Genomic DNA, 20,996 nt, shown 5'->3' on the forward strand with positions numbered 1-20,996 from the left:
CGGAGAAATAAAGGTGACAAGATAGTGGGAGGAGGGGTAGAGGGGCTCTAAGTAGTGCAAATACCTGTCCCTCAGTTTTTCTTTTAACTTTCAAACAAACACAGAAGACGATGCCCCTGACCTAAGACCTGTGAGTGACTGGTGACAGTGACCCAGGCACTCTGGCCACACCACCTGTGAGACACGGTGTTCACCTGCGAGGGAAGTGGACTGGCACCGGCACAAGGACCAGGTGGACGCCTCATGGGCCTGAGGGGCTGCGCGGCTTTAACCTTGGCCTCAACCCAGCACTCCGTAGAGCTCCGGAAGCGGAGACCCCCAAGCACCTTCCCAGACCGTGGACCAGACTCGCGAAGTGACTCCGCCCATGAGGTGACTCCGCCGCTGGATGGCCCCGCCCACTGGGTCCAAGGAGGATGCCGGCCCCCTGGTTGGCTGCTCAGGTCTGAGCCGCGTGGAAGGGCGGGGCGAGGCCTGCGAGGGGCGGAGCTTGTGGCGAGGAGGGCAGCCCCGCGCCCTCTCGGGAAATGGATGCTTCGCAGCTCTGCGGGCGCCAGGGGGCGGGGAAAGCGCTCGTTTAGCTGCGCTCTGGCCCCGCCCAGGACCCGGCAGGAAGGCGGGGCCTCCCCGGTCCTCCCTCGCTGGCGCTGGGCTGAGCCCGGAGCAGAGAAACGGAGTCGGCTGTAAGCTCCCTGCTTGGTTTTTGGGCGGCGGCAGGCGAAGGAGGAACATGGCGCTCGTAGGCAACGGAGCAGAGCTGGAAGCGGACGAGGTATTGGCGGGTGGGGAGTGAGGGCACTGCCTCTGGAGCCAGGGATGGGTGAGCGAGCCTGGCCGGGACGGCCAAGGTCCCGCCCCCTTGGCCCCAATTTGGGACCAGCAGCCTCCCGCCTGGAGGTAAGGGCTGGGGTTGCGGGTGGGGGCACCTGACCTTGGGAGGCCTATCCCCGCGGGAGCGAGGAGGGTCGCTGTGGCGCTCGGAGCGGAGGTGGTGCTGAGGTTGGGAGCCCCGGCACCGTGGGGTCGGGGGATGCAGGATACCGTGTCCGGTCCGCGGGTGGATGGGTGCCAGCGCGCCGGAGCTCAGGACCCTCAGCACTGAGCTGATCTGAGCCTCTGCAGGGACGTCTGGGCTTCGTGAGGTCTGATCCCGAAGTCCGGACCCTGGCCCTCTGGGGTTTGTGAAACTCTCTCTGGAGCCGAGAGTCTCACCTTCTATGGAAGTTTCCTGGGGACTGAACTGAAAGGCTTAGAAGCGATGAGAGGACGGGGGACAGCCGGTGGAAGAAGGAGCCCCAGGGTGTCAGCACAGGCAGACAGGGCAGAGGCTGCCGAGGGCCGGAGGGCGAGGGGACCAGAGCAGCAGCTCAGGAATTGGTGCCTTCCCCTTGGTCCACGGGGTCCGGGCCTCTCCCGAGCAGGTCCCCGGTGTAGACGGATAGAAGGCTCTATGAGAACCGACTCCGACAAGCTGCCGTCTCAACTGTATTTAAATAATTGGGCACTTCCTCCTGTGGCCGGCGCGCCCGGGTTTGAGCACCCTCGGGCAGGCGCACCGGACCTGTTGATTTATTGACTTCCTTTCAGCACTTAGAGCTCCAGAGAGACGCCGTATTTTGAGCTTAAAGTTGAGGCCGGCGGCAGCGCAGGAGCACCGGCAGCAGCAGCAGTAGCAGCAGCAGCTGCTGCCGCTGCCATTTTACCTGTTTTGAATTTTACAAGTCGCTGCCTGAGGAAGCTTAGTTTCAAATGATGCAACAGTGGAAGATCTGGAGATGGTTTCTGCCCATCTCTCCAGTGTCGGGAAACTCCCGACTACGAACACTATGTTCTAAATGTAGCCCTTAAAATAAAAACACACCAAAACAGAACTGCAGCTCCTTTACAGGACTGGCAAACCAGAGGGCAAGTGGGGCTGTCCAGAACCTTCCTTACAGCCTGTTCCTGGCAATGAGGGCCCCAGGACCACAGACCAATGAAGGAGACCTTGCTCAGTTGCATCTATCTATTAATTGTTGAAACTTTGAAACTACCCATAAAGGCAAATGATGAACTAGCACATTTGTTGCTATTTTCATCTGTGACAACCTTTCATTATAGCTTTGGGCTGTCTTTTTGGTATTTCAGAGAGCCAGCTGTTTTTCATTCCTCCTGTCTTAGTTAATTCTTTTCTGTAATCAAGGTAGTAACACTTTTATGTTGATTTGACCATACATTCACTCCATTCCTCAAAAGTTTTTATGGCTCCTGCTGTATATTAAATTAACTCTCCATGTACGTGGCGTGTGGGCCTCTACAGTGTGGTCTCTCAATCTGACGTCCCAGCCTTGTATAGGAGAAGTAGTCCCAGCTACTTCTCTTTGTATAGCCATTTAGCTTAATCAGTGTTATGCCTGTATTGTAAATGAGGAAACAAGTCTGGGAGTAGCTAGTAAATGGAAAGGGAAAATTTTGAATCCCTAGTCTGCTTGTTGAAAAAGTTTTGCAACGCTTAGGGCTATATAATTGTCTAGACCAGGGGTGTCCAAACTTTTTTCAACGTTCTTCACCAAGGGCCATATGCGGTAAAATACACAAACAGCCGGGCCACTCACTCGAGGTGAAGTACCTATGGCCTCACCTGGTTTAAGTAAACTAAATATATATTTGAAATTTGCTGCGGGCCAATAAAAAATGGCCCACAGGCCGCAGTTTGGACATCCCTGGTCTAGACCAAGGGTATTGTTGAGAGAGAAAGGGGATTATTAATAATTAACACTTGAACAATAGGTGTAAACTGGGATTGCCCTGGGCATATTGAGACACATGGCCACCCTTGCTGTGCCCACTGTCTACCAGATGAACTGACGTATTGAGATGCATTATCTTGGGAGAAGGGCTCTAGCTGGGTCGGGGACGTTAGGTTTCAGAGCAGCGGAGAGCTTGGCATGCACACACATACTTGGTAAATACATATTTTTTTGAATGAATGAATGACTACAAAAAGATTTTGCTTAGTTTCTCAGTTTTTGCCATACCTTTTCATTCATTTTTTTAAATTCAATAACTATTAGATCCTCATTACGTATTAGGTACTGTACTGGTCCTAGGAGATGAACAGGACAAACAAAATTTTTTGTTCATGCCAAATCCACTTGTCCCTCATGGTGTACCATTTCCATTGGTATAAACTTTGCAAAGCTTTATTGAACATTTGCTCTTTGCTCAAGCTTTGTAGGTGCCTTTGAAAGAGAGGACACAGTTTTGGCTCTCTAGAATTCTCAGCCTGGGGAGTGAGTTAGATCTTGTGTACAAGAAGTCTAGAAAAGAACTCAAGGCAGGGTAAGCCAGTGAGAAGTAGTGCGTGGAAGTCTGGGTACCCTTCGCTAATTTGTACAAAGCCCCTAACTTTCATTGGGCTGAAGCGCCGTACACACAAGTGAATAGCACCCTGCTCTTCAACTTTACTGCATGTGTGAACTAAAATAGATTATTTCAGCTGGGAAGTTTTTCAAACGCTTAATATACATTTCATAGCCTTTGTGGCCACTATTTAATATTCTAGGGAAGTAAAAGTGTGTAGTTGGAAAGTAGTACAAAGTGATGTAGTTGGAAGAGTGAACTAGAGCTCTCAGCTCTGTCACTAATTTGCCCCATAGCAGTTCATTCATTGTTTGTGCAAACATCTGACTATCTTATGTGCAGAGACTGGCGCTGGCCTGGAGAGAACAGTGAACTAGACAGACAAGGACATTGTCCAAAATAATGACCTTGACTAAGCAGGTCTCTCAACCGCCTTAGGGTTCTTTTGAGTTTCCTCATATGAAAATGAGGGCTGGATGAACCCTCAGTGTTCTTTCAGCTCTAGAAGTCTGTGCTTTTGGATGGAGGTAGGCTCCTTTTTGGGAGAAGGGCTAATAATATGGGAATCACTTTTCTTTCAAAGTAACCAAGGAGATGATGGTAGTAGAAGAGCTCTCATGGAAGCTGTGGGATGGGGTGTTTCCTTCCTTCCTCCCTGCCTCCCTCCTTCACTCCCTCCCTTTCCTCTTCCTCCTCTTCCTCCTCCTCCTCCTCCTCCTCTTCCTTTTTCTCTCTCTCTCCCTCTCTCTCTCTCTCTCTTTTCTGTTCAGGTGCTAGGAGGATAAATACTTAAACACAGAAGTTAGGGCTTGCAACCTCAAGGGTGGCAAACATTTGTTCTGGGGGATTACCAAAACATCACAGATATTACTGTGGTGTGTGGACCTTCAGAGTTTGGCTGATAACTCTTATTTCTCAATATTTCTTAAATTTGTCTCATTGGGTTTTATTGGATATTACATAAGCAACATTGACATCAAGTTCATGCAAGGTATACAGAAATTATGCAAGGTCTATACCACCAGCCTATGGCGAATAGATGGCTATGACTGGAGGACCATCCGTTGCTTGATCTTAAGGTCATTTGTCTCTTGGTGACCTCCTCATACTTACGCGCTGCTGTCAACTGTCTTAGATGTTGCTTATATTTGGCCCTCTGTTTTTGTGTGATTTGGGTTGGGGAATTTAATAAAAATAGTTTATATTTTATTATTTAATCCTATTAAAATCATTCAATCCACCAATAATTATGTCAAGAAGTACTACAAAGAGAAAATATCAACAATATCTGAGTGAATATATAGCAGCTAGTTAAGCTAAAAATTGTGTTCTCATATGAAATGACTTAATTTCACTAAAAATAACTTAAGAAGATAATTTTTCGATTGTTTTACCTTAACTGGAAAAATGAATTTTGAATGTGTTTTAAATATTTGGTTACATTCCTTTATGTGGAAATTGGTAATTTGCATATGTAATTTGATACATTACATTTTTATATTAAAATTCCATGAAAAGTTACTCATCAAATACAGTTAGAAATTAAATGTTAAGAGATTTAAAAATTTTAATCTAACTTAAATTTTTTTATTTAGTTATTCTGAACCCATTATTGAATAAAAAGAGTAAATTTATACTTAACTCATTTTATGTGTAAAGCACAGATATATATATATAAAATGCTATTTTATATATATTTTATATATGTGCTATTAAATATGCTATTACTATGTGCTATTTTATATATGTGCTATTAAAATCTCATGGGGGAGTGTGGTTAGGAAAAATGTCTAAAAAGGTTTCTTAGGGGGACAATAATGGAAAAAAAGTTGAGAAACACTGGGTTAGGGATAGAAATGGCTTATGTGACAGATGTTTCCATGCCTTGTTTTTTTGGCCCAAGCATTTTTAGATCTAATTCTGATTTAGAAACTTTATCCATTGGAATTTTAGATGAAGTTTAGATAAAATTGATTGCTACTATTTTCTTAGAATCAGATTTATTCTTTCCCTCCATCAGTGTTCATTGAGCACCTTCTTAGGTTTTAGATAGGAGCGCCCTGTTCTGTCTTTGGGTCAGGGTAGGTCTTAGGTGGGAGGGCTATGTACTTTATTGTCCGTAGTAGGGCACTATGAGAGTAAATGCTTTGAGTAATTACGCAGGACAGCAGGTGCAAACAGTGATGGTTAGGGGTTGGCAAAGACTTGAAAGCAGAGATGGTATTTGAACTGGGTCTAGAGGGGTGATCAGGATTATGCTGGGTGGAGCAAGTGGGCTAAGGCTCAGGCCTGGGTGGAAGTGGAGATGGGCGGGAAGGAGCATAACCTGGGCTCAGCTGGGTATTCAGCGCTGGGAAGGAGGGTGGGTGAGGGCGGAGGCTGCACCGCCTGCATCCCATGCTGGAGTGTCTGGAGTGTCATGCTAAGGAGTTTTGACTACATCTCCTAAAAAATAGGAGTCTAGAACGTTTTTGTTTGACTAGGCAAGTATCATAGGTTATTTATTTTAGGAAGATACATCTGGTGAAGTTGATGCAGCCAGATTGTGGAGGTGGCAGCAGGAAGGGCAAGAGACTGTTGCAACAGTTCATGTGGGAGGAGATGAGGACGGAAGTGGACCAGAGACTGTGGGATTGGAGAGGAGGCCAGAGTGGAGGGACTTTTCCGTGAGAACATGGAGGAGAAATTGGCCTGGGAGCCTGTTTGAGGATCAGTGGTATGGAGAGGGGGTAGAAGAGAGGAGCTCTTCAGTGATAATCTGGGTCTCTTGTGTGGCTGGGTGGTGGTGCTGTTACCTCAGAAGAGGCCTAGGGTTCAACCCCACGCCCTTTTGGTGGGTGTAGAGGATGAGGAAGGACCTCATGCAGAATAAACTCATCCCTGTGGCTCATTGTGGCTTATGAGGGAGCTTGGCGACTTGTTTATGAGGGGATGAGATTGCAAAGGGTGTTGGTAATTGGTTGTGCAGGTGAGTAGGAGGAAAAAATAGTATCAGCTTACCATCAACCTCAACTCTGCGCAGGTTAACAGACAATTTTCCTGAAAGTTCAATGTTGAATCTCTTGAAATCCCAACTATTCTTGGAATGCTACTTTCTCAGTGCAACTTGCCCTCATTTTCTCCTTCCTTCTCCCCACACCTGGATACCTCCTTCCTTCCTTTTAAGTCCAGTAGTGCAGGTATGCTTCTCTAGGCCGGTATCACTTCTTCCTCGAGTTAGCTGGTTTGCCTTCTTATCTTAGTTCCCTGCCCTGGGGTGCTGTCACTAATTATCCGCAGTGTGAATCTGATACTGTGAATTCTGTGAAGCTTATGGTTTCCATCTAGCTCTCTGTTGACAGCCCTCAGCCCCCGTGCCCCCCGTGGCCATCTTGGGTGGGTCTCCTGAAGTCACTGTGTGCTCACTTCGCATAGACTAAGTACCTGGGGGCTCTCCCAGGTGCTTGTGAGATTTCCTGGGAAGAGTTTTCTTTGTCGAGGCTTTTGTTGCTCCCCGACTGTCAGCTCTCCGCTTCCACCCCTGTGCTAGTGGAAATTGGTCATGGACTCAGAGTCACTCTAGCTAGTTGGCCGAATGGGTTAGGTCACTACACCTCCTCAGAACGGCTCCTCAAGTGTTTGAATGCCTGGCAGTTCATCATGCCATTATGTATCTTAAGCTCTTTATTTAAAGGCTGTGGGTATGTGATAGATGCTTTTGTGCTGAGATCTGTGGATATGTCCCTTTGTATTGCTGATATTATGCTGACATATATATATATAGGGCCTATATAGATATATATATATATAGGTCTCTCTCTCTCTATCTTTCTATCTATCTATATCTATATCTATCTATCTATCTATCTATCTATCTATCTATCTATCTATATATACATATTTGTTGGGACTGATTGTAACTAGTACGTGAGAAGAATTGTTGAGTCTAATTCAATGTGTTGGATTTTGCGCTCAGTGCTGGAGAGGCAAACACAGTTCCCATCCTAAATTTTGGTGTAGTCGACAGGTGGGTAGACAAATAGATGTACTACTCTGTGCTCAAACCATGGAGGAAGGATGCCAGGGTGCTTTGGAGTACAGAGGAGGGCACCTTACCTGGGGGATGTGTAGTCAGGCATGGTTTCCTATAAAAGGTTGTTTCTTAGAAATTCAGGGTCTTGCAGGATGAGCAGGGCTTAGCCGTGTATGAGAGAGTTGGTCACCAGGGTGCTCTCTGTGTCTCAGGGTGAGGGGCTAGCAGGCCTAAGGCACGGAGCTGAGGGAGCGCTGCGGTGCTTTGGTGGTAGGGAACAGTACTAGAAGGATAGGAAGGGCCACTCCAAGTCTTTCATGCCGAATCGTGGCTATCATGGTGTGTGTTTAAGGTTGAGGTTGAGAAGAAGTGTGGAGAGACCAGCACTGTAAGTAGGTGGCTCTCTCTGGCAGTGCAAGGAGGCTGATTGGAGGGAGACGAGATCAGAAGTGGGGAGGCAGGTGGTTTTCTAGTGTTTGGTTTTGTTCTGTTTGTCCGGGGACTGTCAACAGCGCACTGAAGGCCTATATGTAAGGGTGGCTAAGTACTGGGATACCACACGGGTGAGGGATGGCTTTGACCCCTCTGGAGCAGACAGTGGGAATGTGGACACCAACAAACAACTCTAAGCTGGAGTGTAGGGGCGCGTATAAAGGGTGCTCCTCGGCCTGGTGCTTCTAGAAGAAGAAGAGAGCTTTCACAGGGCAGTCACCGAGACGTCCTGGTGAGGGCATGCCCCTGCCCAGGTCAGCGGACTTGGTTTCCAGAGTCTTGACTGCCCCGCCGTGTGACTGAACCCCGGTTGGCCTTGGTTTCCTCAGAGGTAACTGAGGAATTGGCATTAATGACCTGCTTCTGTAAGGTCTTCTCACCTCTGACATCTGTGATCTAGAAGGAGGCATTTGATCTGGACTTGAGGGGTGCGATTGTGGCAGGCGGTGATGGAGCAGATCACAGCCTCATTCCTTCAGCGGGGGGAGCAGCCCAGGAAACAAGCTCAGGCTTGGAGAAAGCCTGATGGAGGCGGCTGTGCTGAAGCAGAGCGGGTGCGAGCGTCCTGTGGGGAGGGCTGCGCGCGTGGTCCCGTAGGTTTCTATAGGCCTTGAACCCTCACCTAAGGAGTTTGGTTTTAAAACAATTTTTTTGTTTTGTTTTCTTTTTGTATCCTCCCATATTTGTGGAATGTTTTTCCTTCTCTCTCTCTCTCTCTCTCTCTCTCTCTCTCTCTCTCTCTCTCTCTCTCTCTTTTAATAAAGGAAGCAATGATGATGCTAGTTCTTGGTTTCACTTTCTCCTTTCCCAACCCCATTTCCAAAACAGTTTTAAACTGACGGCTGTAAACTGCAAAGCAGTGGTTAAGGAGATAGACAAGTCAGACACGTTTGCATAATTCCACAGGCTGATGTTTTATCACATGGCTTCTTACCCTCATCTAAGTTCTGAGACGGAACCATCCTGACTCACGGGCCTGGTGTGGTCAGCAGGGCCAGGCAGGGTTTCTCTGAGGGGCTCCTCAGTCCTTCTTTTCCCTCTGGCTGCTTCCTGAGACCACTTTGTCCTAGAGTTCTGGGGTTCCTGGTCTTTTTTTGTACTCTTGAGTCACAATCCTTGCACTCAGAACTGAAGGAAACAAACCTCAGATTCTTACCTTGTTTTTCAGGCCAAATGGGGTTTGATCTTTTTGAGAGGAGGCGGGCCAGGCAGATGACAGAGTGGGAGAGTCCTGAAGAGAGAATGAGGGAATGGGGCCTGACTCTAGAACCCTCTCCCAGAAGCACTCATGGGTCATCATCTATGCAAAATCATTGACCGAATATTTGTTGGCCAAGAACAACTACCCCCAGCACAACTTGGGTTCAGATCCTGGCTTCTTGTTTGCTGTGTGACCTTTGTCTTGTTATTTAACTTGTCTGATGCTCTTCATTTACGGGAATATACCTACCTCACAGTTTGGCAATGAGGATGAGATAAAATTCTATTTTACAAAACACCTGGCACATAAAAGTACTCTTGAAACGCCAGTTTTCTTTTTCCTTATGCTTAATTTTAAGGTATTGCTACCATAGTTCATTATTTATGGGTTTGCTAAAGAATCTGCTACAGATGTTTTAGTGTGTTCAGATATAGTTTTGCTTTGTTTTGCAGTCAATTGAGAAGAAAATTCTGTAGAAGAACGCATCCTAGAAACAGAAAGTGACTGGCCTAAGGTCACTCACACGGAATCAGGTTTAGAAGCCAGGTGCTGTAACGCTACATTCAGTGCCCTTACCATTAGGTCAGGGGACAGCAAACTTCACTGGAATGCCAAATGTAGCCTGCCCACCTCCTGCCTGTTTTCGTAAATAAAGTGTTATTGGAACACAGCCATGCCCATTCATTTAGGTGTTGCCTGTGGCTGCTTCTGCACAACAATGCAGAGTTGAGTATTGGAACACAGAACATATGGCCCACAGGGCTTAAATATTTATAGGTCCTTTATGGAAAAAGTTTGCTGACCCCTGAACTAGGTGATTTCTAGGACTGCATGTAAGTTGTTTATAATGTGTTGTAAGCTTTATGCATTAAATTTGCTTATTTCTTTAATATGCGTGTAGGCATCAAAAATTAGGAAGAAATATAAATCTATTTGACACATCCCATGAAGTGGTATTGTATAACTTCTGGAGTCAGATGGACGTGGATTTGAATCCCTGCTCTTCCCTGTGCAGCCTTGGCTGAATTATAATCTCTCTAAGCTTCCGTTTCTTCATCTGTAAATTGGAGATAATAGAACCTACTTCAGAGGGTTATTGTGAGGATTAAAGCCCTATAAGGTGTTCAGTGTGTGGGTCTCAGCACTAATAGTATTAAGGCTGCAGGATGTGGATGGTTGACACTGTTTTCCCAGCCCTATAAGGAAGGAACTGGCATTGCATGGAGGTCGGCTTATCTAGGGTCCTGAAAAACTGGATTTGTGTAGGATAGATGGAGATACCTCTCAGGCTAATCCCAGGCCTCCAGCTGTCTCAATTCTGAAAAAAAAATTATGGTTCTTACACATTTCCCTCCCTGAGGGGAATGGGGAAACCACTTAGCACAAAAGAGAGCGGTGAATATGGTTCAAAGGGCCATCTGTTTAAGCAGAACAGTGTTAGTGTTTGTCAGCAAGGGAAGCGGCAATGTCAGTAATATTTTTAAAATGGCTTTTACCCACCAACACATAAATAGTATGTATGGTAACCTCTGGTTTCATCAAACGTTTTGCTGTGCGGGTTAAGGAGAGGGGTGCGTCCCCCAAGTTAACATTAGTGGATATCATATTGGTTCTTACAGGTTTTTCACCTAGCACCTAGGTGTTAGTTGGAGACTTTGACCTGTAAAAGGTACGTTTGTGTTCAGTTAGTATAAGAGGTTAAAAGGTACAGGAGGTGACAGTGTGCCTTCCTGGCCCCTGGAGGGGGCTCTAGGTTTCTTGCTCTGCCCCAAAGCAATGTGCCATGCCAGACTGCTTTTTCTAACGTTCAAATCCATTCTCACCTCGTGCTTAAAATCTGTTCACAGCTTCTCATTGCCTTTGAAGTATGCAGACACCTTCTCATTGCATATAAGGCCTTGCTTAGGTTCTAGCTCGGTGGTTCTCACACCAGTGTGCAGAGACCACCTGGTGAAGGGGATGGATGGCTTGTTAAGATGCATCTTGCTAGGTCTCACCTCGAACTATTCCTCTTCAGCAGGTCTGGGGTGGCTCCCAGGAGTTTGCGTTCCTAACATGACCTTTAATTTCAACCTTGCTGAAGTGCTTGCACTTTCTCTTCCTTACCTCATCTCCCAAAAGGTCAGTCCTTTCTCACTTCCCATCGTTTGCATACCTCAGTCGGGCCAATTCTTTCCAGCATTGAAGACCTCCCGCAGGTGCCACTCCTCCAGCCTTTCCAGGTATTCCTTCCTCCCTTCCCTCCCTTCCAGGTGCTCAGTAACTATTGAACATTGCTGGCTGCCTGGAATGAGAAGTATTCCATGTTTAGCATATGTGCATATGTGTGTGACTCCCAGCAGGCCTGGAATGTAGGCATCCATGTGTTCCAGAAGGAAAGGGTGGCCCTTTTCCCCATGGAGAGCAGCAAAGGAATACACTTTAGTGCTTTCTAACAGTGTGGCATTTTCATCTTCTCAACCAGAACTGATAATGGAGAATTGACCTCCACTATCTGTCAGCATTATCTCAGTATACTTAAGGCTTTATTGAGGTATAATGTACACGCTATAAATTCACTCCTTTTAGTGAATTTAGAGTGGTGCAGCTATCACCACAATCATTTTAAGAACATTTCCATCACCCCATAAAGATTCCTTGTGCCTGTTTGTTCTCACCTCAATATATTTTTCACACTTAAATTAATTGAAAAATTAACAATAAATCACCAGGATAAAATAGAATTTCCCAGGCAGAAATAAAAATGAGCTGCCACTGTACATGATGGGGATAAAGCAAAAGTGTTAGGTATCAAAACGCAAGACTGGAGAGCAGGGCACATTTGGGTCACTGCTTGACGTGGCTCTTCCTCTGTGATATCATTAGAAGAGAGGCTCGAGGGCTCTGTGAATTACGTCTGTCCAAATGAATCATTTGTCTCATTTGCAGTACAGCAGAAGATGTGTAGTGTGTATAGATGATGCTTTTCTCTGGTTTTCTAGTTTATTCCCCAAGGCAGATGCTATTTATCTGACATGTTTAGCTTCCTGCTAGAAAGATGAACAAGCAATTGCATTTCTAAGCCATTAACAGCTGAATAAAAGGGACTGTAACCATAGCTAAAGTCTTAGGTAGGACAAAGAGTCCAATGAAATCAGCTGCTTTTTAGGCACCCCTGAATTTCAGATGTGTTGTGTCTGTTCCTAGGAGGCATGTAGGAGAGAGGAAAGAACACAGATAGGCTTGCAGGTTAGCACATGTGGGTTGGGTTCTGCCACGTATTGGCATTGTGACCTTGGGCAAGTTAATCTGTGAGCTTCAGTCTCTCATCAGTCAAATGGGGATTCTAGTGGCCACTTCCTAAAATCACTGTGTGCAACCCCTGCCCCTCACCCTGTGCCTGTCAGGCTATAAATGCTTAGTTACAGCCATTCATTTGAATAGCAACTATATATAGATTTCGCTTTTTATTAGTACAATCGGATGGTTAGAATTGTGGAGCAGGAAAGAATCATAGATTGTATCAAATACTGCAACTACCCTGTTTCCTCCAAAATAAGACCTAGCCGGACCATCAGCTCTAGTGCATCTTTTGGAGCAAAAATTAATATAAGACCCGGTATTATATTATATTATATTTATTATATCATATTATATTATATTATATTATATTATATTATATTATATTATATTATATTATATTATAAAGACCTGGTCTTATAGTAAAATAAGCTGAGTCTTGTATTAATTTTTTGCTCCAAAAGTTGCATTAGAGCTGATGGTCTGGCTAGGTCTTATTTTCAGGGAAACATGGTAGTGATATTGAACATCTTGATGTTAAATATGCATTTGTTGGTATTAATTTTAAGAACTAGTTTTGGGAGGGAAGGTTTGTTGTTGTTTTTATTTTAAAACACAAACAGTGGTAGATGTCCTTTTGAAGAACTGGCTGGAGCCAGTAACCACGGGCAGCATACTTGGAGCCATAGTTTCCTCAGTCCTGCCATGGGGCTAAGAGAAATGACACATGCAGGCTAGCTGGGATAGGCGGGGGGCATTCACGAAATGAGGAGGATTATAATTTATTTATACACTTAATGCCTTTAGAAACCTGAAGTGTTTACATTTCTGACAATTGGCTTATTTAGTAATAATGACATGTGCCTATGCGGTATTCCTCCCACCTTTTCAAAATAGAAACATTGAGATTCATGGAATTCTTTTTCATCAGACATGAAGCAAACCTACTCTGATTTCATAAATAGTAGAAATGACTTTCCTAAGGCGTGAGGCTCTGCAAATCTAATCGTGTCGTTAATTATATTTGAAATTTAAAAAGCTACTAGCTTAGAAATAATCAACTTTTCTTCTACTTCAATACTTACCTGCCTTTGTAGTTTATGGAGGAGGTTATATTTGAATAAATAAAAGTCCCCCCTTTTGATGTACACTAACCCTGTCCACATCAGAACTTGGGGTCCATGTGCCTGTGGAAGCAGGTTTCACTTGGCAATAGATTAGGCTCATCTGAGGGACATGTGACATGCTTAAATGAACTCATCTCGTTGTTCAAGACTGCGGCGCATTCAATTTCAGTTATGGCAATTTAGAGACAATTGTTCTTTCCGTAATTATTTCAGGAGCAAACACAAGGTTTTGGAGGACAATTTAAAACCGCTTTACTCAACCAAAAAAGCCCTCCTTGTGCCTCATCTTTGATTTTCCCTTTCTGTTTCTCTCAATTTACTCTTCTTTTGCTCCCCATCTCTGTCATCAGCTAGTTCTGCCTGGCTTCTTTCCGCACAGGCCCTTCCTGTCCGTCTCTACCACCTGCTCCCCAGTCTACACCATTGCCTTTTCACGCCTGCACCTCTGGGAGAGCATCCTAACTGGTCTCCCAGCACCTCTCTGCCTTCTGCAGTCCACTCCCCACTCCATAGCCCGTGGGCTCGTGCACAGACATTCGTACATGTTACTTCCCTGCTTGAAACTGTTGAGTGGCTTTCGGTAACATTTAGAGTAAAACCCACACTCCTTCTTGTGGTCTATGTGGTCTGGCTTTTTCTTCCTCCTCCAGCTCACCTCCTTCCCTTCTCCCCCTCGTTCCCTCTGCTGTAGCTACTTATCTGCCGGTAGCTTGAACAGGCTCAGTTCTTTCCTACCATAGTATTTCCCCAGGCTGGCTGACTTCACCCGCCCTTCACATGACCAGCTCCTTCTCAACTTTCCATCCTCACTTTAAAGATCAGGTTCCAGGTGCTGCTTTCCTCGGGTTCCATCTTCAAAGCAGCCTCTCTTTTTTCTCCATTAGGCATCCTGTTTATTTCCTCTTAGGTGTGATCACAATCTATATTATCTTGCTTGTTTGTTTTCTTCTCTGTCATCTGTCTTACCGTATCAGGTTTTAGAGCAGGAAGCTGAAAGAGCTGGAGATAGTTTAAGTCAGAAGTGTTTCAGAAGGGAATTAGGTGTTTACAGAATGCACGGAGGGGCTGAAGGAGCGGTTCCAGGCTGGGCCACCAGGTGTGACCTTCACTCCCATCCAGAACTGACCCTCTAGGGGAGGTGCTCAAATTCTGTGGCTGATGATTCTAGAGCTAAGTGTTCACGATACTTTGCATTAGCTGTGATTCAGGGATCCGGAAGCTGGAATCCAGAAGCTTCTGCTGCCACTCTCTTACGTATGCCGGAAGCCGGAAAATGGATGCCGGAATACTGCTGTTGAAATGACCCCAGTTTCCTCAGCCTGCTTGACAGCAGAAAAAGTCCGAAAGGGGCAAAAAAATGTCCTCAGTCTTTTGGGTCTTGCACAGGTCTATCTTAATGGGTGTAACCTAATTCTCACCCAGAGTCAGCTCACTTCCTGTACAGCCACAAATCTGTCAGGCTCACTGGAGCTTCTGTCTTTGTGAACTGTGCTGAAGTTCCTCAAATTTCTATTATGACTATGACTAAAACTGTATTCGAGTTGATTTGTTTTATTGCCTCTAGCTTTTTCTGTTCCTAATTTTGGACGTTCTTTATTCTCATTTTAATAAAGTCCGTTTTGTAATGCACATTGGTGTGTCATGTATGTAAGTCCGTGGCTACATACCACATTTTCATTAGGGGAATCAGAAAAATAATTGAGTCATTGCTAAAGTCTAGGTATGCCTTAACCTTACGAGATTCCTTAGCAAACAGAATTCGCATAATAAGCAAGTTCTAGGTATTAGAATTTGCTCAGAAGGATAAATACTGAGAAACTGAAAAGTTGCCTAGGCCAAATTTGTGACAACTTGAGTATAGAAAGAATTAAGGACAGTAATGTATTATAGACCATTTCAAATAATAAGAATCCTTGAAATCCTTATCGCTGATAAATAACTAGTTAGATAAATGCGGGAGACAGGAGGCTTTTACTTTCGGTGGAATGCAAAGGCTGACTGGTAAAAGTGGAGCGAGTGCTGGAGCTGGCACATCAGTTTTCAGCCATCATAGTCAAGATTCAGTCAGGCAGCCATTATCAGAGGTGCTGAAACCAGGGGCACATTTGGGTGCGGGGCATGATATGTACCTGGTCTTATCCTATCTTACCACAGATTCCTTATCACTCGCCAGACAAAACTAGTTATCTATTCATTGGAAAATCGTACAACACCTTGGCCAGGTGATCAAAGTTCCTGTCAGCGGTGGGAGCAGAGGAACACCTGTGCCTCCAGATATACGTGACCTGCCAGGGACGCAGTGTCCTTTGTCTGCTAGTCTCACTGGAATCTAATCACGAGGAAACAGCGGAGAAACTTTAAATAAGGAAAAATTCTATTTTTAAAAAGAGAAGAAGAGGGCTGTATTCCCTAAACATGTCAGTGTCATAAAAGACAAAGAAAGACTGGGAGAATGTTCCAGATGAAGGGAGGCAAAGAAGATGTGACAGCTAAATGCAATAGTTGACCTGAGACGTACGTAGCTTCTGTACGGTAGGGGAAAAAATACTGGAGGGAAAATTGTTGGGTTAATTGACAAAATTGGAATAAGGACAGTAGTTTCAAGTAGTTAAATTTACTGAAGTGGGTAACTGTGCTGTGGTTATGTAAGATGATAGCCTTATTTTTAGGAAAGACACATTGAAATATTTAGAGATAAAGGGCCACAATACATGTAATTTACTCTCCAGTGGCTCGGAAAGAAAATATGATCTATCTAGCTAGATAGATAGAGAAGGGAAAGGGAGGTGGGGAGGTAGAGGAAAGAGCAGATTATAAAGCAAATGGACCAAAATGTTAGCAATAGGTGAATCTGCATAAATGGCACATAGGTGTTCTTTGTACTGTTCTTATTCTGGCAACTTCTCTGTAAGTTTGAAATTATTATTTTTTTTTTACTTTACTACTATAGACTGAAAATGCTATTTACTTAACACTGGGCATGAAAGGATCTGTGTTATAAAACAAATTTAGTGGAAATGTCACCTTACTTACTGAGCTTGAGGTTTTTTTCTGGGTATGATGGATCTGCTTATCTCGAAGTCATAGTTGAAACTTTTTTATATTGTTCACATTGTTGATTTTTTGGACATTAAACAAATAATGCATAAAAAGCATTACTGTGGTAAAAGATCTAAATCACTCAGAAGCCAAAACATGATCTTTCCCTTTACCATGCTCTCCCTTTTCTTCCTCAGAAGAAATCAGCATTAAGAGTTTTTATTAATATAAATGGATTTTATACCATACAACTTTCCCAAGACTAGGTTTTTCATTTAACTTATCTTAGGGATATTTTCACTGTTGCTTTATTCTTTATATAATGACTGAAGATAATTGGGTAATACAGTTGTACAGTAATTTTTTTTAACCACTTCTCTATTGAAGATCGTTTGTATAGTATCTAATTTTCCCCACAATGCACCAAGTACTATAATAGATAGACCCTTGTGCATGTGTGTGAATATTTTAATAGTATAAGGTCCTAGAAGTAGTATTGCTGTGTCTATATATATATATATATATATATATGCACATAATTTTTTAAAATAGATACTGCCAGATTGACTTTTAAAAAGACTATAGCAACAATGTGCGTTCATTTTTCAGCATCTCTGCCAACTATGGATATTATCAATTCTGTAAATTTTTGCCAATGTCATGGACAAAATAATGCCACTTTTAAAGTGCACATTTCCAAGTTTATTGGCTGTAGGATTTGTTCTTCAGTGTACTGTCTCTTTATACCCTTTACCTGTTGTTTGTCTCTTTCTTACTGAGTTGTTAAGAGTTCTTTATATATTACGATAATAATTTTTTGCTGGTTAAAGGTGCATTAGTGCATTCCTGGATCTACTCATTTGTTTAGTCATTCTTTCAAGTTGTCTTTTTGGTGCAGCTGCCATGCATGTGTCGTCACTGTGCTTTGTGTTCCTGGACATGCTTCATGGAACCTGTGGCCTGGAGGGAAGACAGACACGAAATACATGACTACACACCTAAATCTGTAATTACAATGAGATATACAGTGTGAAGAGAAGTTAGAGTAGCTCTAGAGCTCGGGCTCAGTTTCATGAAGTTCATTTTGTCAGATAGCTCAGTATGTTGGATTTATACAATTTGTTTCTCCAAATCAGTTTTACAGGGTTTAATGAGAATGAATATAAATCACAGATTCTGAAGTTGGACTCTATTGGTTCAAATACTCATTCTGCACTTAGATGTTTTATGACCTTGGGCAAGTTACTTAACCTGTCTGTGTCCCAGTTTTATCTTTTGTAAACTGGAATAATACTAACCACTTCAGAGGGTTGTTACCAAGAGCAAATGAGTTAATATATGTAAAAGTATGTAAAACAGTACCTGGCACAGAAGAGTGCTATAGAAGTGTTAGCCATTATTATGGTATCAGCAGCATTCAAATTTTTAATATTTCATGTGGAATTTTTTAGTTATTTTTCTCCCAAATTCTATTAAAAACCATCTTTATTGAGGTTTAATTTACATGCAATAAAACACACCCATGTTAAGTGTACAGATTGTTTCATAAATGTATACCCCCATTTAACTACCACTATAATCAAAATACTGAACATTTTTATCAGCCCTCAAAGTTCCCTGATATCCCTCTGCTGTCATTTCAGATCCTTTTTAATGCATTTGTTTTACCATAATTTTAGTATTCATCTTTTAGCATGCTTAGAGTTTTTAATTCATTAAAAAAAATTTTTTTTTTAATGTATAATGTCTGTTAAGTTTGAGATACTCATTATATGATCTATTCTACTAATCCCTTCTGGCACCCTCATTTTTCTGCTAGTTTTAAATAAGTTTCCATATTTAATTTGCTTCTTGTTGGAAACAGAATACCAGCATTTCATTTATGCTGGGATTGATTCAGTTACTTTGTTTTACAGTATAAGGTTTATTCCTCTTCATAATATGAATGTGTAGGTAGGCATTTAGCTTCTTACCGAAAATTTCTTGCTGTTGAGGGGGAAATGTTGGTGGGAGTGGAGGAGAATTTAATCTTGACAGAAATGAATATATCAAAGTTGCAGCCTTTTCTCTCTAAGACTGCCCCAAGAGAACAGATAACAGCTCTCAGCATCTCTGCTTTGCTAGTATCTATAATTCTCATGAAGAGAGATACCATAGGAGGGGAAATACTGTCTGAGTGGTCCAACGTTTGGACATATAACTTCACCCTGCAGTAATAACAATGAAAGTAATAATTTAATGAGAGCTGACATTATTAAGTATTTACTATGGACCAGAAACCATGATAAACCCTACTACATAAATCTCATTTAATTCTTTCAACCCCACAAGTTTGATATTATTATTATCTCCATTTTACAGTGATGAATATGAATCTTACAGAAGCCCAAGGCCACACGCAGTTAGTAAGTGAGGCAGCTGGTGGCGGGACTCTACGCCCTTGTTATTTCCCCCTTGAATTTAAAGCTTAAAGATCATTTTAAAAAAATAATTAATTCCTATTATTTTATAGATTATTTACATCTGTTTCTCACTCCACCTTCAAAATATCCAATTGGGTTAGGGAAGGAAATTCAGTGTTTTACCTGCGTATCTGTGCAAAGGCAGGCAAACATTTTCTGTAAAGAGCCAGAAAGTAAATATTTTTGGCTTTGTAGACCATATGGGCACAGGTGTAACTCCTCAGCTCTGCAGCTGTAACAGGAAAGCAGCCATAGACAATATGTCAGTGTTGAGTGGGACAGTGTTCCAGGAAAACTTTATTTACAAAAACAGGCAGCAGGCTGGATTTGGCCCATGGTTGCAGTTTGCCGATGTCTGTCATGTGATCTGTTGAGGGACACCAGGCCGTGTCCGCCGGAGGAGGCAGAACCAGGATTCCCAGTGCCCAGTGCTGCGCCCCGTCTCCTACCCAGCCTTCTCCGGGCGGCAGCACCTAGTGCTCACCTGTGCTTTTAGGAAGTTCAAGTCCCATCAGTACCGATCATTAGTAATGTTTTGTACTGACGCGTAGTTCTGTGTGCTTTTCACATGTGTCATGTAATCCGTGGACATTCCAGTGAGATGGGAAACGGAAGCACAGAGAAGGAAAATAGCATGCCCAGACCAAGTTCACGGAGCTAGTGAATGGTGAAACTGGGAATTTGAACCCAGGCAGACTGATTCTGAGTGTGAGCTCAAGTCCTCTTACCTTATCTCTCTTGCACTGTGGGCATTCTCAGTTTGAGGTCGCTTTTGTAGCCTTACTGTCTGGGAACTGCCTCTTCCGAGCACTCATATTAAGAGACAAGATTCTGTATTCTCTTTTTAAGATATTTACTTTGGAGCAGAGCTACAAGTAAGTGAGGGAATGCTAACTCTGCCAATTTTCTGTTATAGCTGGAAACTTGAGGATCAAACAAGATGATGCAAGAAGTTTCTTTTTGCTCATCCTTAGGCTGCACTGGAGACTTTCAGCTGTGGAACCTCTTTAATGATAACAAAAGAGATTACTTATTAGTTGTGTCAGCACTATGCTGGGACATTAAATACATTATCTCATTTAAACCTCACAACAATGCTGTAATTAAGTGGTACTATTCCCATTGCACAGATGGAAACACAGGTTCATTTATGGGATGTTGGATAAGTTAATGAAATCTCTGTTGAGTCTTAGTTTCCTTATTTGGAGGTAACAATCATCTCATCTCATAGAATCATTATGGAGATTAAATGAGTTAATGAATGTAAGGAGTCAGAGCAGTTTTTGGCACTCAGTGGTATTACCTGTGATTATTATTGTTATTATTAACAGACCACAAATAGTAGTAGAAATAGTAGAGGTGAAACGCTCCCTTTTTATGATTGGTAATTAGAAATAAGCATCCAAGTGGCTGACACAATGCCTCGGTGTTGACAAATGGAATTTACTAAAACTGTTCATTTTAATTTTAAAGGACTTCTACTAGTGACGGTTTCAAAGTTACAGTTTAAAACAGTCTCCTGGTTCTGCTTGTTTTGTATAAAATTATTTTCCTGCAAAAAACGGTATGCCCTCGATATTCCTCTGTTTCCCTCTGTAGCGTTTGCACTAAAGGACAGAAGTTCTTGACATACTAAGTGACTGCCACAGTTCATTTTACAGGCATAAAAGTAGCTGAGGACGATGTACAGGGCAGTAAAATAATTCGCTCATTTATGTTAAACAAATTCAACAGTACACAATTGTAAAAATCTTATGTTTTGCCTGTGTACTCTTTATTGCACGCCATCCATCACTGTGCACATTTTATGTCTGTGCATACCCATTCCTCTATCAGGTTATACTCTACGCCATGTGTACTCTGTTATAATGACAATTTAAAGTATTTGTTCAACAGTAATTTTGACTATACGTGATTTTCCTTTTAAGTTCTGACCTTAGAACTTAACCCCTGCTTTAAGCTCACAACTCACCTGCAAATTTATAATGAAATGCAGGAGGGAAATTTTGTTCCCCTTCATAAAGTTAACCATTACATTTTTC

General features: G+C 43.0%; 1 protein-coding gene across 1 annotated transcript in view; it reads left to right on the forward strand.

The window, feature by feature from the left end:
* Window positions 1–623: 623 nt before the first annotated feature.
* The window catches only part of TTC39B (tetratricopeptide repeat domain 39B), a 132,946-nt gene continuing 112,573 nt past the window's right edge, over window positions 624–20,996 (forward strand). The window contains exon 1 of the mRNA XM_033123043.1: window positions 624–772. Coding sequence (XP_032978934.1) covers window positions 731–772 — 42 coding nt within the window. The 5' untranslated portion in view covers window positions 624–730. The remainder of the gene's footprint in view (window positions 773–20,996) is intronic.

This window comes from Rhinolophus ferrumequinum, chromosome 12 (genome assembly GCF_004115265.2).
Source record: "Rhinolophus ferrumequinum isolate MPI-CBG mRhiFer1 chromosome 12, mRhiFer1_v1.p, whole genome shotgun sequence".
NCBI lineage: Eukaryota > Metazoa > Chordata > Mammalia > Chiroptera > Rhinolophidae > Rhinolophus > Rhinolophus ferrumequinum.